The 18180-nt window shown below is 47.2% G+C and overlaps 1 protein-coding gene across 6 annotated transcripts in view; it reads left to right on the top strand.

Moving 5' to 3' along the window:
- Positions 1-18180, top strand: part of NEDD4 (NEDD4 E3 ubiquitin protein ligase) — a 2630465-nt gene that overhangs the window by 1059629 nt on the left and 1552656 nt on the right. For all 6 annotated transcript variants that reach the window (XM_069624887.1, XM_069624886.1, XM_069624885.1 and 3 more), the window contains one exon: positions 4000-4160. In XM_069624887.1, the coding sequence (XP_069480988.1) occupies positions 4000-4160 (161 nt within the window). The remainder of the gene's footprint in view (positions 1-3999; positions 4161-18180) is intronic.

The raw sequence follows: 18180 nt of genomic DNA, 5'->3' as shown, positions 1-18180 counted from the left end.
CTTTCTTTTCGCTTACACTTAGCCAATTTAGGGCTCCAAGTTGGTACTATAAAAGTATATTTGGCACCACTATCTATCTTTAAGCGCTCCTCGGAAGAGGTGTCCTATTTTAAAATACCTTTAGTCATTCAATTCTTGAAAGGGCTGACAAATGTATACCATCCGACACCTTTTCAGGTGCCCATCTTGGATTTTAATCTAGTCTTAAAATTTCTCATGTATGCCCCTTTCGATCCTTTACATTCTTGCCCATTAAGACTTCTCACTCTTAAAATAATTCTGTTGGTGGCTATAACATTAGCCCGCAGGGTGGTAAGTGAGTTGCAGGCACTGTCTTGTAAGCCTCCTCACACCATTTTCCATAAGGACAAAGTTATTCTAAAAGTCAAACCATCTTTCTTGCCTAAAATAGTTTCTGATTTGCATCTGTCACAAAAAATTACCTTACCTTATTTTTATCCTCCTCCTCATGCTAGTAAGGAAGAGGAACGATTGCATAGACTGGACCCAAAAAGGGCTCTCAGTTTCTACATTTCCAGATTGGCAAATCTTCGACAATGTGACCAACTATTTGTAGGGTATACTGGACACAAATTGGGCCTTGGAATGTCTAAATAAACTCTATCCAGATGGATAATTCTAGCAATCTCTGAATGCTATAAATTGGCTGGAAAAGAGCCTCCAGACGGTTTAAGGGCTCATTCAACTAGAGGTACGGCAACTTCCACAGCTCTTCAAAGGGCTGTCCCGGTGCAGGATATATGTGCTGCGGCCACCTGGTCGTCAATGCACACCTTTGTGAAGCACTATTGCTTAGATTCCACTTTATATCAAGGAGAACTATTTGCCAAAGCTGTCCTTCATTCAGTCCATAACAAAAACTTCTAGTACTCCCACCTCTAAATGTACCACTGCTATGGGAGTCTATCATAAAATGAGGAATACGTGGGAGGACACAATCCATTAGAAGAACAAGTTACTTACCAACTGTAACGTTCTTTCGATTGGATGTTCCTCCCACGTATTCTTCATCAACCCTCCCAACCTACCCCTCTGTACAGTTTACGCCTGTTGCACTCTAATTTCCTTAAGAGCCAGAGGACTTAAGACCTGATCAGCTGATGTGACCATGAACACTGTAAAAACAGAACTGAGGTAAGGGGCGCTGCTCGAGCCCTTTATACAGCAGATGACGTTAACGCTCGACAGCGGCCCTCGAGGGACTACAACTCCGTGGCCTCGAACACAGCGCCCTCTGGTGAAAAGAAAATTCCAAAGCAGCAGAGCTGCGAAACGAGTTATCATAAGATGAGGAATACTTGGGAGGAAAAGCCAATCGAAAGAACGTTACAGTTGGTAAGTAACTTGTTCGTCTAGCTTGGACTTTATATTGCATATATTACAGTGATTCCTGTGGTACTTGCAAAAGAAGCTGTTCTCTTCTGAATCCTCTAGGCCTGCTTCTGCCCTCATTCTTGGCTACTGCTGGCATGTGTGGTGGGTGGGACGTTTTGTGGTGGGTGAGACTTCCTCCAAGAGCCTGGTCTCAGCAAAACAAAAACATTGTGGACTGAGGGATGTATAGGCAATGACTGTAAACCGAATCCCACCTTGGACCTCCCTCAGCTCGTGACACAATGTGGCATCATATCTCTTAACCCTGCCCCCTTCACCGTCTCTTATGCAGGCTGGGCGTCGTAAGAAAAGTGTAACCCCACCCCAGCCTGCTTGAGATACACAGCAGGAGACGGGGTGAATTGTGAGCTATGTCTTTGGGGGGGAGGGACATTTGAATTTTAAGGCCCCCAGGCATCCATTTGAGCCCGTCTTTGAGACTGTTTGATGTCTCTCTGGGCTCAAAACTACACTGCGCATGTATAATGGGGATGGTTCTTTAGAGCGTTCTCTCCAATGCACACACACAGGGCAGTCTGCCGTCTTCATCGGTCACATAGGCAGCCCTGGGCTCTGGTACCTAATCGTGTGTGAGACAGCAACATTTCTCGTAAATCAACGTGATAGTGAGAAAAAGAAAACACTGTTTTCTTTTTTTAACACCTTCACATTAAATCCGTTTTTTTGTCAGTGCCCTGCATTTAGAAATGCCAGGCTGACGAGCTGACCTTGTCAGCTCTAAAACAATGATTGATTTAGTTTGAAAACAAGTGGTGGGTAACCGTCCATGCAGAAGACGGAAAGACGGTGGAGAGTGCTGAGGCGATTTTAAGAGGTGGTGAGGTATTGGTTGGTGAGAGGAAATGGCACTGTGCTGTGATTGTGCATTTAATATGTGTGAGTGAGAGGGGTAGTGCACAAGTAGTAAGACAGTGAGGGATGACTGAGTAAGAGGGGGAGGAGTGTGATGGTAGTGTGGAGAGGAGAGAGAAGTGGAGACGAGAGAAGTGGTACTGTGAGGGAAAGTGTAGTGTTAGAGGGAAAGAGCAGTAATGATGTGGAAGCGATATCATGAGTGTGAGCCGGCGAGGGATTTATAGGCAAACCAAAGGATCGGAAGGTGGAGGTAGATGAGTGACTAATCCATCGGAAGGACGGAGAAGGAAGGAGCAAAAAGAGAGAAAGAGGGGAAGGACAGAGCAGGGCTGAATTGCCTGGAAGGCACTGCCACGATCCCTAGAACTAAGCCAGGAAATAGAGTAGGTCCTTAAGGGACTTAAATATATCAGGCTTTTGCCTTTGTGACATCATTCTGAGACCGGCAGAACATAGACAGTAGGGATTACTATTCATAAACAGGGTTTGAAATTAAGATTCAATGAGCAGGTGCTAAAAGCAGATCCTGGGTGTCGGACTTCACTTAATAGGCTGGAGAACCAGGAAGCAAGTACACGGCACACTGTAAATATAACTTCCACGAAGAATGCACACTTTACCTTTTTGCCCATTATGTATGATCCATTAAGTTTAAATGTGTACTAGATGTATCAACATTGTTTTCTTCTCATATGCATGTTTGTTTAGGCACCAGTTGGCCTGTGAGCCAAAAGTAGCTCCTGGTAGCTGCTTGTTTAACGCTTACGAAGCTGTTCTAGCTTAGAAGCAAGAGCTAAAAAGCTCGCATCAACTTCGAACCCTGCAGTAACCTAGAGGATAGTAACTCTAGACGAGACAGAGAGAGAGAGATGGAACCTTGGAGGCAATTTTTATCATATCAATACAAACCCATGAACTGTCTTTGGGACTTGGTGTGTTTTTCGGCTTTCTCTGAGACGGCTCACTGGCTTAAGCTCAAGCAGCGACCCTTAATAGCTGGAATGCCACCTTTTGGCCTCTGGTTCTGGTTTCCTGCCCTACTCCAGTGCCTGCTGTTACAAATCTGGGCGTCCACTTAAAAATCGCTCACCTCTTCCCCTCCTCTTTTCTCTTCCCTCTCCTTTCTCCTCGTCCCTCTCCTCTCTCCCCTCTCCTTTCTCCCCTCTCCTCTCACTTCTCCTTTCTCATCTCTGACCCCTCTCCTCCTCCTCTTTCCTCTCCTCCCCTCTTACTGTCCTTCCCTCTTTTCATTTGCCCTCTCCTTCCCTCTCCTCTTTTCATTTGCCCACTCGTTGTACTACGGTGGGCAACAGCCTGGTTTCCTCCAGTTTGATCTTTGCTAAATCTATCTATGTAGGCAGTCCTGCCTTATTACCAAAGTGCCTGTAACAAACCTCTAAGAAGCTTTGACCCAAACACAGATTATGTATATTGAATTTCAAATGCGGGAGAACACATTCATTTTGGGAGAATACGTCTTTACTTTGATGTTTCACTGGCACAATTGTCCATACAAACTAAGCAAGGCTGTGCTGAGTAACTTTATATTGCAGGGAAAGTTTTAACAACTTCTTTTTCCTTTCCTGCTGTAATCTTGGGTCGCCATTTAGGGGTATGGTGGCATAATGTAATTGGATGGTTAAATACAATATTGGTATTAAATGCCTGTCAGACTAAATGGTTCTTAAACCTTAGAATAGGTGGTCAATTTGTATTCCTATTTTTCAGCCTGGCTGGATCATATTGGACCAACCTGAAGCTTCTTGCCAACCGCCACAGGACATTTCTCCATTACCTGTGGGCTGGGAAGAAAGACAAGATATCCTTGGCAGAACCTACTATGTCAACCATCAATATAGGACAACGCAATGGCACAGACCAACGGTGCAGTACGTAGCAAGCCATAAAAACAGTTGCAATTTAGAAGTTAAAAAAATTAGCCTTTTTTACTATGCACAAATTACTGAGCAACTGTTAAAGCAAAAGGAGAGCACAATGAAATTAACTGATTAGAGCCTACACTATATAACAATCCATTTAAAAAAATGTAATTCAGAAGTAAAACAATGTACGTGTTGGCTATGCACTGTTTACTTATCAACTATTTCAACAAAAGGAACGACACTATTGTACCATTTTGTGAATTATTCTATCAATCGTATATTTCAGTAAATCACTTTTTGGTGCTTCTAAATTTTAAACAAATGTAACTGTTCTTTTTGATTGCATGTTATCTTTGTTGTGCCATGACCTGTCATTATAGTTAGTAGTACATCAATAATCCAAGGAACAACCATCCCTCAGAGGATCAGGGTATAGTGTCAAGCACCACAGATGGGTTGAATGTAAAGTGAGAATGAAGTCTTTCCTACCTGTCTAGCTCTGCTGATCTTTTGGGAATGCAAATGGAGAGATTTGCATAGTGAGGGGAGGTTGAAAAGCATGCATTGCTGAAGACCTGTTGATTCACAACAAATAATGGATCTCTGTGTTTGCTGTAATCGGGAAACAGAGTGGATTGAGAGAGAGTTGGCACCTGCGATTTCAAATAATTGATTTGAAATCACAGGTGTGATTTCAAATCAATTATTGCCTGAAAAATAAATGCAAAGTTCCTCAGGCACAGGATCCATGTTGAATAGAGCGGTCCAGGACAAAACAGGAGGGGGTTCAGAAAGGTGATCTTTGGCTGCATGGTGACGGCCTGGGCTACTCGTTTTCTGCAAAGCTGGGAACAAAAGAACATATGAGCGGCTACACTGCAGGGGTGCAAAACCGATTTTGACAGAGGGACGACAGTACCTTATGTGAAGCCTATAGTGGGCCGAAAGGTAAATGTGGGTGGGGCGGTAGGCGCGGTGGGTCGTGGCAGGCGGCTTTTTCAACCCCCCCTTTTCATTATTTTCATTAAGCACATGGGAAAAGAATACGTTTTTGTGGTGTAACTATTTGTATTTCAAACTTACATTTTATACTACACATTTCCATTGTTGTTTATTTGTATTTAGTTATAGCATATCATCTTTATTTAGTTAAAGTATATATATTTTATCGACCCTTGATTGGACATTCCGTTATTTTGGACTGCTATACTTGGCTGTTTGGGTTGGCAAAGAGGAGTTTGGCCTTCGTTGAGTCAGGTTTCCACATAAAGCAAAGGATGTTCATCTTCTAATTGTGCCTGTTTTAGCTTTATATTTGGGTACACTCTTGGAGTGTGACACTATGTTCCATTGCCCCCAACCAAACATTATGCCCCATGGCCACCACCCCTCAACCAAACACTATGCACCATGGCCCCAACCAAACACTGTGCCCCATTGCCCCCACTCCCCAACCAAACACTGTGCCCCATGGCCCCCACCCAAACACTGTGCCCCATGGCCCCCACCTCTCAACTAAACACTATGCCCCATGGCCCCCAAACAAACTCTATGCTGCATGGCCCCCAGTCCCCAACAAAACACCATGCCCCCGCTCCCCAACCAAACACTATGCCCCGTGGCCCCCACTCACCAACCAAAACTATCCAGACTACCAAGCATACATACCCATACAGACCCGACCACCCCCACCATACAGACTACCAAGCATACACCATGCATACATACCCATACAGAGCCGAGCAGCTGTGACGGGGTTTGGATGCATTTGGCACCTCTGCAGGTGGGTAGCACTGGATGCAATGCCTGCTGCCAATACGCAGGATCTTACTGAGCTAGGGCATGACGTGTGACCACCTGCGCGCGCTTCTGCCAGCCTTCGCCACAGCACTGGTTGTGACGGGGTTTGGATGCATTGGGCACCTCTGCAGGTGGGGTAGCATTGGATGCAATGCCTGCTGCCAATGCGCAGGATCTTACTGAGCTAGGGCATGACATGTGACCACCTGCGCGCGCCTCTGCCAGCCTCGGCCACAGCATTGGTTGTGACGGGGGTTGGATGCATCGGAAAGGATGCCACCCGCAGAAGCTGGATTCAAATCGTAATTCTTGCAATGATTGTTTTTTTAATGGCTTTGTTTTTATCAAATGTATTGCTTTTGTTTACCCGTTAAGAAGGGTAAAAACGTACACACTGAATATAACATGGGGGCAAAGCTCAAATAGGCTTGGGGCAGAGATGTAGCCCACTGCACAATGGGCAATAAGTACTGATCATTTGAGACAAGCCCTCCATGGACCAAAGTGCCAAGCACGCGGCCGCCTGGCACCCAATGCCATGTTTTAGTTCATGCGGCACAAACAGTTCCACTTTTGAATTACTACGTAATAAACAAATACGCTTCTTACTCACTTCAGTTTTAAACGGGTGCTATTGCTTTGTGCCGTGTCCTATTTATTTTTTGGGTTGCTGTGGGTTCACGGCAACCCCCTTACAGCGCGCCTAGCAGTGCCCCTTGGCATGTGATTGTGAAGGGATGCACCAAGGCGTGTTCTCAACCCCCCCCCACCAGCCCTCTGTCTTTTAGTTCCCGTTCGCTTCTGAAGATTCTAAGGTTGCCTTTCTATTGAGACATCAGCGAACTGGACTGCATAGGTTAAATGGCCTACATTGGCGCACAATAAATAATATACAAGCGAGACTGCTGGCTCCCCGTCTTTTGATAATTGGCGACTATTAACCGTATTTTTATCTCCATTATCATGTATGCACCCCCTGCCCCTCCCGCCCCCCTCACTCAGACTGCTTTTAATTCTAAACAAAGGAGGGGGGGCATACATTGTAAAGGAGATAAAGATCATGTTAATAGCCGCTTTGGGTAGAGGTGCAGACAGTCCCTGTCATCAGTTTACTTATGTAATGAAATGCGGCCAACTGCTTGAAGTGGGCCGTATCTCATTACAAAAGTCAACACTTGGTGGGCCGCATTTCGCGGGATGCAGGGCCGCATTTTGCCCGCGGGCCGTATTTTGTGCACCCCAGGGCTACAGCATCTGCAGTCCCCTTCTTTGGCATTCTCAGGCAACCAAAGACCACCAGACCAGTCTTTTCACTCGCCAATGACGTAAGTGTACAAAACAGAGGCTATTTAAAGATGGCATCACCATGATGTAGGCTTCGGACTGTCCTCTCCGCTGAGGACCTTCACCAAAAGGTTATTTTGTGTGGCCGGGCATCTCTGGAGGGACAAGATTAGCGTCTTTCTTTACTTGGACAATTGGCTTATTCAAGCCTGCGGCCCAGATCTTGTCAGCCAACCTGCACCACACCTGTCATCTGCTACGCAGTTGTGGCTTCCCCCTGAACTTCACTAAGTCTCAAGTGACCCCCATCTCAGTCACTCAGCTTCAACCCTGCTGTTCTGAATACACACTTGGGCATGGCTTCCACCCTACTCCCTAGACAATAGGGTGACAAACATTCTTCAGATGGTTTGCCTATTCTGATCGTACAGTTTCATCCTGCCCTTAGCCTTTCTGCATCTTCTAGGCCTTATTGCATACTGCATTTGCAAGATGCAAAGGGTCTACTGCACATGTGTTGCTCCAACAAGTGCTTCATGTTCAGTGATCTCCCAGCAGGGTGGCATGATAGCCCTTTTTGCAGGTGCCAAACTGCATCACAGGACCTTCTGAGCTAGGACCATTGAGAATATATACATTTCTGAGGCTTGTGGATCTGCTTAGGCCAAAAACTTTAAAGGACTGCAAAACTAAACGCTTGACCCACCATGCCATGCAGGCCGAGGCCGCCATGGACGTCAAGGGAGCCTCCACCGATGGCAGCATCGGCGTCCTAAGTGATGCGAAGGCGATCAGGACCCAATGACTTCCTGCGTGCAAGCCCCTGACTCCAACAGGCTGGCCAGTGGACTTCTGTGGAGACGACACCCGGCAGCTCAAGCACTTCCACTGCTCGCCACACTAAACCCACCCCCTATGGACGACAGTCAGTCACGTCGTCGACTGATGAGCCACACGCAGTGTCGAAGGGAAGGCCGAAAAATCCCTGTCATCTGGGCCACTGCGTTCGCAATCACTACACACAGGACCCCAAAACGGACGCCAAAGCCTGTTTCCAAAACCACAAGCAAATCAGGAAAGTCCTCGGATTCCAGTGAACATGCGTTGAAAGGCGCATCTACGGCTCCCGCTAAAATTTCAAAAATTAATGAACTCATTAAAAACACCTCTCTGACACCCTCCTCAAGGCAAAGACATCGGAAAACTTCAAATTGTCGAGGCCCCTACCCTCAAAATCACAAGGTTCAAAAGATTGGAAATACTCTGCCCCTAGGGACACTCTTTCAGGGGCAATGCACCACAAACAGCACCTGGCTCCAGAGCTTTTTCCTGCACCTGCTCCCATTGTGTTACCTTCCTCACAATCAATTAACACCGGAACAGTTTGATAGGGTTATGAAACAAATGTCTAGTTTCTTTGACTTTCTGGATCAACACCCAGAACAACTTGGCAACCTCCAGGGGCCACCTCAAGGCGGAACAGCTAACAAGCAGTCCAATGCCAAAAAAGCCTGCTGGACTTAACACATCCTACTACATCTACCTATCAAATGGTGTCAGATGACCTATACTATTACGACACTCAAGGTTCCCAAGACCCTGGCTCATTAACAGACCAAGGAGACATGGAGGATACAGATCAATACTATGACAAAGACTATATATACATCATCCAATCCCCAGACCATAACGCCCAACCTGTGGTTGATTCCCCGGTGGACAACCAGCTGCAGTACAATGATATATGATATGATATGCTAGGTCATTTATAACGTGCTTAATACCCAGAGGTTTCTAAGCGCGGCCCCGGGATCGACCCTCTGTTGCTCCGTGTCGTCTTGCTTCCAAGGTGAGCATGTTGCCCCTGAGCTATGCTCCCGGGACTCTTCTGTTAAAAGCTGCAGAACACTTTAAAATCGACACCCAGGAAGCTCTGGTCGATAAAGGACATCCTTGGGGATAAGAGATCTGCAGCACAGTTCATCCCACTGCTCCAATCTGTCCAAAGGCGCATCCAACATTCTGTACTTACCCCCAATCTGACAAGGGCAGTCAACCCATGCATTGAGAAAATGTTTAGGCCAGTCCCATCAGACCCATTGTACATTAGGGGACAGCTAAAGCCCGACTCACTAGTAGTCGCCAACACAAGGACGAGAGCGGGCACACCTTTAGCCTCTGCTGAAGCCCCTCCTGACAAGGAGAGGAAAACGATTTCTCCAGCATTGGATCTTTCATGGATTCACATGCTTAGAATATTCCCTGTCGTCAGTTGTGAGATCTGCAAATGTTTCTCACAGAAAAAGCTAAAGGATCGGAATAGACGTTTGGTGACGTGGCTAAATGAAGGAACCTGCCCTTCATCAGAGGTAGGATCGGCGCACATCCTAGCATCCAGGACTAAATCATCGAAGGCAGAATCCCATCGATGGTCGGTGTCGGCATAACCTCCATCGAAAAAAACACGATCGATGGAGAAGCGCCCCTAAGAGAAACACCCAGCGAAAGAATCTTCGTCGAAACATGGGCAGGATCGCCATCTAGGAAAGTCTCCTTCATCTTTGTTGAAAAAAGGAAAAGATACGCTGAAGACCCCCTCCTCAGGAGACCATCACAGGTCCTCCTTGAGTATAGATTCGACGAAGCATAGATCTTCATCAAAAAAGGCGGGATCTCCGAGAGAAGCTGCGTCACAACCTACACCATCGTCGATTTAGACTCCGTCCTTGACGAGATCGTTACCGTCGACGCAGGTAACACCTGCAGTGGCCCCGGTGAATAAGACGGCAACAACAGACGTCTCCACATTGACATTGTTGACGGTGGGCACTCCAAGGACATGGCAGCCGAAGGTGTACGATGCGGTTCTGCCAGAGGCCTTATTGCAGCCGGAGGCGGCCTTCTCAATATCATCCATGGAGGAGGATTGAGAACAGATAGCTGGTCCAGCAGATCTAGGATTGCAAGTAATTGGTTCGTCGACGTTTTTGGGAGGGAAAAGTGCCCCCGCTTCATCGTCTTTATTGACCCCTCAATCTGTACTATCCTTGCTAGTGTTGTCCACGCTACAGTTCCTTCTGAAACAGTTGGATGCAAGGCTACCCCTCGTAGGCGCACCTTCGGGGAGGCCGGCGATGCCTACCAATGACGAACCGGGTCCTTCTACATGGTTGACGGGGAATCCACCCTCCCGTCCAGTTAGCGAGGAACCACCACGAACATACCCGGAGGAAGGGGAGTTACAGGATACAGAGTCAGAACCTAGAGACACTTTTTCGGATGTTTCATCATCCCCTTCGAGGGATCCTACATGGGAGTCAGAGGCGGAGATGGAAAAACCTAGAAGCCCGGCTCAACCGTCGCTGCCAGACGACATCGGCGCTTTTCACGCGATGATGGGCAAAGCCTGTATTGAGTTTGGTGTGACTCCTGAAGAAGAAAAGAAGGAATGCTTATTTTTCGACCATATGGGGAAAAGAAGGAAGTCAGTCTTCTCAGTTCCCATTCTGGACCACGTCTGGCAAGAAGGCTAACAGACCAGGCGCCACCTGTTTTCAGAACCAGCAATAAAGGGCAGATTAGAAAAGAAATTCAAAGCTCCAGACTCTACGCCTAAATCCTTGACCTCTCAACCTTCTCCAGAGTCGGTAGTGTCAGCGGCAGCAGCTAGGAAGGCCAGATCGCAGCACAAATGTTCTAACCCTCTGGATAATGAGGCTAGGAGACAGGACGCGTTTGGCAAGAAGGTTCTGTCCGTAGGAGCGACGACGGTTAAAGCAGCTAACCCGCTGCCAATTATGGCAAGGTACGACAGGGAGATGTGGCATTGTTTGGCTCCTATCCTAGAACACCTTCCTGAGGAGCATAGAAAGTCGGCTATGTTGCTGGTCCGTGAGGGGGAAGTGGCATCGAACCACTCGAATAATATCGCTGTGGACTTGGCGGAGTCCAGGTTCAAACAAACAAACAATGGAGTGGTTTTGAGGAGGCAAGCCTGGCTGAAATGTACCAACTTTAGTCCGGTGGTCCAGTATAAGGTGCTCGATATGCCCTGTGAAGGGGACCAACTGTTGGGAGAGAAAGTGGATGAGGCCTTCAAAGGTATGAAAGAAGATACGGACACGGCCAGGTCGCTAGGAGTCCTGCAAAGTGGAAGAACCTTTCGATCTTTTCGTCCCTTCCGCGGAGCATCAGGAAATTTCCAATTTCCCGCCTCTAGAGACCGAAACTTCAGTAGGCCATCATACTCCTCCCAGAGTTATAGGCGTGCGGTCCAGGCAACGCGAAGAGGCCGAAACTATCAGGCTTCGATAAAAATGGGATATTCCTCGTCAGCAAAACACAGGCTGTCAAAGTCCCAACAATGACAAGTTTCAGGACGTCCTGGGAGGAAGGGTATCCCGTTGCGTCGACGAGTGGGAAAGTATAACAGATCGCTGAATATTGGACATGATAAAACTAGGCCACTCGTTCCAGTTCAAGGAAACGCCATCACAAATTCCACTTGTGTATTCGGCGCAACCTCATCTTCGCATATTACAACAAGAGGTGGAGATTATGCTGCAAAAAGGGGCTATAGAATTCGTCCTGGTGGCTGAGAGAGGCAGGGGAGTTTACTCTCGTTACTTCGTGGTCAAGAAAACCAACGGCAAATGGCGACCCATTCTGGACCTTCGGGCTCTCAACAAGACCCTAAAAAATCTGAAGTTCAAAATGCTTACGCTTCAGGAGGTCATTCAATCCATACAGCCGGGAGATTTTCTGGCATCGTTAGACCCTCAAGCCACATTTTTTCACATTCCTATGCATCGACGACACAAAGTTTCTGCGGTTCGTAGTCGGTCGGAGCCATTACCAGTTCAAAGTACTTCCTTTCGGACTAAAGTCGTCTCCCAGGATGTTCACAAAATGTTTGGCTCCAGTGGCAGCGTGGCTGCGAAGAAAAGGTCACCACGTTTACCCTTACCAGGACGATTGGCTGATAAGGGGCTCGTCTCCTACCATAACACAGGCAAGCCTAAAGGCCACTATGCAACTTCTGAAACGCTTGGGTTTTGCAATCAACTTTGAGAAATACTCATTAACGTCCTCAAAGAACTTGGTATTTCTGGGAGTGGAATTCCAAACTCAATCAGGGCTAGTGAAACCCTCCTTGGAAAGAATTCAAAAACAAACACAAAAGATGGAAAGTGGGCAACAGGGTGTCGGTAAGAAAATACATGTCACTGCTGGGGGCCTTGGGGTCCTGTATTCCGTTGGTAAACAATTGCTGTTGCTTCATGAGGCCGGTACAGGAGTTTCTGGCAGACCGATGGTCCCAGAGTCGAGGCTTGTGGTCAGACAAGTTGAGCATCACCAACGACCTTCTGCGGGCACTTCAGTAGTGGCAGCTCTCGGACAATCTGACGAGAGGGATGCCCCTACAGGAACCGGATTTTCAAGCGACGGTGGAAACGGATGCATCGCTGAAAGGATGGGGAACCCATCTAGGGTCCCTGCAAGTTCAAGGTCAATGGTCCACGGCAGAGCCTACTCTTCACATCAACGTGCTGGAGTTAAGAGCGGTGCGTTGGCTCTGAAGTCCTTTCTACCGCACATACGAGCATCGGTCGTCAGAATACTAACGGACAATACAACAACGATGTTCTATCTCAGGAAACAAGGAGGTACACGTTCCAGGGCTCTCTCGAGCAAAGCTCAGAAAATATGGCATTGGGCCCTCGAACAGAATATGAACATAATGGCTTACCATCTTCCAGGAGTAAATAATATACAAGCAGGCTCGCTCAGAAGGGAAATTAATCAACTGCACGAGTGGGAACTGGACGATCGACAACTAGCAAGCATCTTCAGAAAATGGGGTCATCCATCCCTGGATCTGTTTGCAACCCGAGAGAACAAGAAGTGCGCACATTACGCGAGCAGGTGGCCTCAACCCGGATCGATGGGGGAGGTGTTTTCCTTCCCGTGAACGAACAGGTTCACTTACGCGTTACCTCTTTTTCCGCTCATTCGGCGGGCACTCCAGTGAATTCACAAGTACCCATGTCGGGTAATTGTAGTGGCTCCTTGCTGGGCGAGACAGTCGTGGTTCTCAGACCTTCTCCAGCTGTCGATAGCAGAACCAGTGAAGTTCCAGAAGATTCCGAACCTTCTATCTCAGGACAAAGGAGAAGTTTGGCATCACAATCCAGACTCCCTTAACCTGACGGCCTGGCTCCTAACTTCTCCGAGTTTGGGGACCTGAACATTCCCTCGGAGTGTCGTCGAATCTGACAGGAGGCACGGGCTCTGTCCACAAACGCTTCATATGCAGCCAAATCGAAGAGGTTCTGTTTGTGGTGCAGGAATCATCCAGGGAAACACCCCTTAAGCGTGGGAGCAGAGCAGATTCTTCCATATTTGCTACACTTGGTGGTGCAAGGATTGGCTTTTTCCTCCATTAAAGTTCATTTGGCGGCCATCTTGAGATTTGATCAGAAAAGGCACTCAACGCCGCTGTTCAGCGATCGACTGGTAAAACATTTCCTGAAAGGCCTGTTTCGGACTTTTCCTCCAGCCAAAAAGTTTCCTCCTAACTGGAGTCTCAATCTGGTATTGTCAGCGCTAATGAGGGTTCCTTTCGAGCCAATGTCATCGTCGTCGTTGAAGTTTTTGTCATGGAAAATGGCTTTTTTAGTAGCCGTTACATCAGCAACAAGGCTTTCGAAATTACAAGCATTGGTCATTGATCCACCATACTTACGGTTCTACAAAGACAAAGTAGTATTGGCAACCAATCCTCACTTCATTCCTAAAGTCCCGACCACATTCCACAAACCTTCTTCTATTGTTCTACCAACGTTCTTTGGAGCAGCCTCTTCTGTGGCAGAATAAACTCTCCACACGTTGGATGTAAAAAGAGCTTTGAAGTTCTATCTCAGTCGTACTCAATGTTTTAGACGTTCGAGGCAGCTGTTTGTAGCTTATGGACCTTCGGTGAAGGGAAAGCAGATCTCTAAGCAAGGCTGGCCCGCTGGGTGTCGTCGACTATTGCTTTTTGTCACTCTAAAGCAGGAAAGCCTCTGGAAAGACGCTCAAAAGCTCATTCAACATGATCCACCTCGTCATCGGCGGCGTTATGGTCAGGAATTCCATTGGTGGACATCTGTCGAGCAGCATCTTGGTTGGTGCCGCACACATTTACTCAGCATTATTGCCTAGATCAACAGCATGCAGCAGATATGCAGATGGGACGAGCAGTCCTTCGGCACCTGTTTCAGTGAGGTAAGCCCCACAAAGGGGTGTATGCTCTTGTGAATATGCTATATATTTAGTTATTGTAAAGGTACTGTGATGGAGATTTTTTGGTTTACCTAATCGCATGTGTGGCTTGGATAGCCTTGATTTGCACTGCACACCTCCAAGTTTAGGGGTACTGCTGTATAATCTAAGCATGTGAATCCACGAAACATCCAATGCTGGAGAAGGGAGTAATTTCTTACCTGTAATTCCATTTCTCCAGCGTTGGTATCTTTCATGGATTTACATGCGCCCGTCGGCCTCCCCTGAATGCAAATTCTATATGTCCCCTCTACTTTGGGGGTTAAAATCTGAAGGGAGCCGCGGGGGCGGGGCTATTTATACCCCTACGTCCTATTGGGTCAGGCGTACGCAGCCCAAAACGACATAGATGGGACACAGCAGTGTCGAAATATTTTCCTATGGAAAACATCTTAATAAATATACCGAGGGTTCCCAGCCTGACGACAGGGAATATTCTAAGCATGTGAATCCATGAAAGATACCAACGCTGGAGAAATGGAGTTACAGGTAAGAAACTACTCCCTTAAACCTTAGGCAGGAAAGTGGGTTTCTCAGCTGCCTACCAGGTGAGGATAGCCAACAACACTACCCTACTGTCCAGTTATAATTGCCACAAGTGGGACGAGATCTCACAGCAAATAGACTCGGTCCCAGGACCCCTTAAAGGGTGTTGCTGAAGGGAGACAAGAAGCAAGCTGCATCCTTAAAAACAATTTAGACGCAGCAGACAATGCAGGGTGGATTGTGGCGGAAGGTACCCTAATCAAATGCCAGGCATGGCCAAGTCATTCGGGTTACAAATTGGAGACCCAAGCCACCCTTTTGAATATGCCTACCGAGCCCAACACATTATTCGGTAAAACGGTTGAGGATGCACTGAAAAGTACTAAGGAGGAATATGACACCCTCAAATTCCTGGGACAACTAACAAGCAAACCCTTTGTGCAGTGAGGAGGTTTGAATACATGTCGGTTTAGAGGACAGAACTCCCAGTGGTCCCCCAACTACAACAAAGGCGGGCAGAGTTCATCCTAGGTTTCCGCACAGCCCCACTCCTCCCAACAGAATTTTCAAAGGTTCCAAAAAAGGTCCAGAAATAGAGGCATATCCTCCTCCTCACGAGGAGGCTCCACCCGTCCTGAGCAATGACCTCCCGCTACAGGGAGGGCGTTGCCTCGGACAAGTGGGTACTTTTCACTGTGGCGTGATTCTATTACATAGAGCTAATACAAACACCAGCCAACCACCCGCCAAGACCAAATACACAGGAAGAACAGCGAATCCAGCCACAAGCGGTCAAGGCACTGCTGCTAAAGGACACCATAGAAATTGTCACGGCAAACCAGGTAAACAAGGGTATCATATTTAATGTACTTCCTTGCGCCAAAGAAAGACCTAACAATGCGCTGTCCTAGACCTGCTCCCTGCACCCACTTATGTCAAGCCACAAAAATTCCACATGACAATGCTGCAGGAAGTAATCCCACTACTACAACAGGGGGATTACATGGCAACCTTGGACATGAAATATGCTTGCTTTCATATTTCAATGTTCCCAGCGCTCAGAAGATTCCTGTGCTTCAAAATATCGAATCAACACCACCAATTCAAGTTGCTACCCTTTGGCATAGACTCCGCTTCAAGGGTATTCACCAATGTACTAGCGGTAGTGTCGGCACACCTACGTAGAGAATCAGTCCCATTGTGCCCATATCTGGACGACTGACTGATAACAGTACAATCCCCTAAGCAAGCAAAATACCAAAAGCATAATAAATCTGCTGTGCCGATAGGGATTATCAATAGACGAGAAAGAATTAAGTCTTGTTCCAAATCAAACCGTTTTTAGGAGCTATCATAAAGACGGAAGAAGGGCTAGTCTTCCCGTCAAACGAAACAGTGCAAAACATACTGCTGAAAATACCTCGGTTTCTAGCCAGTCACCAGTAACCGCACGCAAAGCAATGCGCTGGCTCGTGATGATGGCTTCATGCATTTACCTGGTTCCACACACATAGCTGTGCATGTGCCAAATGCAAGAGTGGTTAGCTAAACAGTGGGCTCAGGCAAGCAGTCAGTGGGATGATCTAGTGTTTTTTTCGCTAACCCTAGTTCAAGTGCTACGCTGGTGGACAAAGGAAAATCTGTTAAAGGGAAAATGATTTCATAACCCTACAGTGCAAGCGATTGTCACAACAGACTCCTCACTCACCGAGTGGGAAGCCTATTACCTTCACCACGCAGCGCATGGCCTGTGTACTCAGATCACAGCCCAAAATCACATAAACCTTTTGGAGCTGCTAGCAGTCCTCAAAGCGCTACAAGCTTTTCAAGTGCATCTATCGGGTTAAACATTACAAGTCCTCACAGACAGCACCACTGCCATGTTTTACATGAACAAGCAGGGAGGCACACATCTACTCCAAGTCTGTCCATGTTATCCCCTAAAATTTGGAAGGGGGCACTCAAGGAGAATATGTTCCTACTGTTGCAACATGTTGCAGGGGAACTCGATTCTCTAGCAGACTCACTAAGCAGAGATTCCCTACCCGAAGAGCACGAGTGACAGCTCAGCAGAAACATTTCAGACAATATCTTTTCCCTCTGGGGCTATCCTCTGTTAGACTTGGACGCCACAAGCCTAAACACACAATGCCCAGACGTCGCATCCGGGTTTCCCCACACCAAATCCAAGGGGAACGCCCTGTGGATGAGCTGGTTGGGGAAATTTGCTTACGATTTTCCCCCAACACCGCTACTGAGCAGGATAGTGAACAAGATCACCAGGAACAAATAACTCTAAGTTGCTCCTATGTGGGCGGGACACCCTTGGTTTCCGCATCTGTGCAAACTGGCGATGTGCGATTCAATCAAACTCGCGTGCCCCTTCAACATGCTCACCCAACACGGGGAGACAATGTTACACCCGCATCAACAATCTATGAACTTGGCAGCTTTGCTCCTGAAGTCAGAGTTTGGTCATTTAAAACTACCTCAAAGGTGTATAGAAAACCTCAGAGGCACGTAAACCAAACACCATACACTGTTACTTTAACAAATGTAAATCATTTGTAATATTGTAATATGATGACAGTCAAAAATTAGAAACCATATTGAATGTACTTCATTACGCATTCCTCATTACATGCTCCACTTACTAGACTCCTGCCTAGTAATTCAATTCTTCAAAGTTCACCTAGCGGCTCTATTCGCGTACACCACTTCTCAAAACAAGGTGTCCTGTTGGAAAGTCCCTGTCATTAAGGCATTAATGGAAGGAGTAAAAAGGCTCTACACCCCCATTTCAAACCCGCCTCAAGGGTGGGATCTAAATGTGGTACTCGCAAAGCTCATAGGTCCTGTCCTCCCTTTGAGCCTATGCACAAATCCAGCCTGAAACACTTAAGTACAAAATGGCTTTTTTGTTGACCATCACCTCCATAAGAAGAGTCAGTGAACTTCAAGCTTGGTGTCACGGTACCTGCCCCCAGAAACCAGGAACAGACCAACCAGCCCAGGGTATTGGCACCCATGGGGACCTCCAAGGTCCCTAAGGGATTCCTGGACTCAGTCCTGGCACCGTTGGCGCCAGGCTCATGCTTCCATCTCAAGTAGGGCAGGTTTCAAAGGGAGAGAA

Source organism: Ambystoma mexicanum, chromosome 11 (genome assembly GCF_040938575.1).
Source record: "Ambystoma mexicanum isolate Mex_15411 chromosome 11, UKY_AmexF1_1, whole genome shotgun sequence".
In the NCBI taxonomy this organism is placed as follows: Eukaryota; Metazoa; Chordata; class Amphibia; order Caudata; family Ambystomatidae; genus Ambystoma; species Ambystoma mexicanum.
This window is presented reverse-complemented; position numbering and strand designations above follow the sequence as displayed.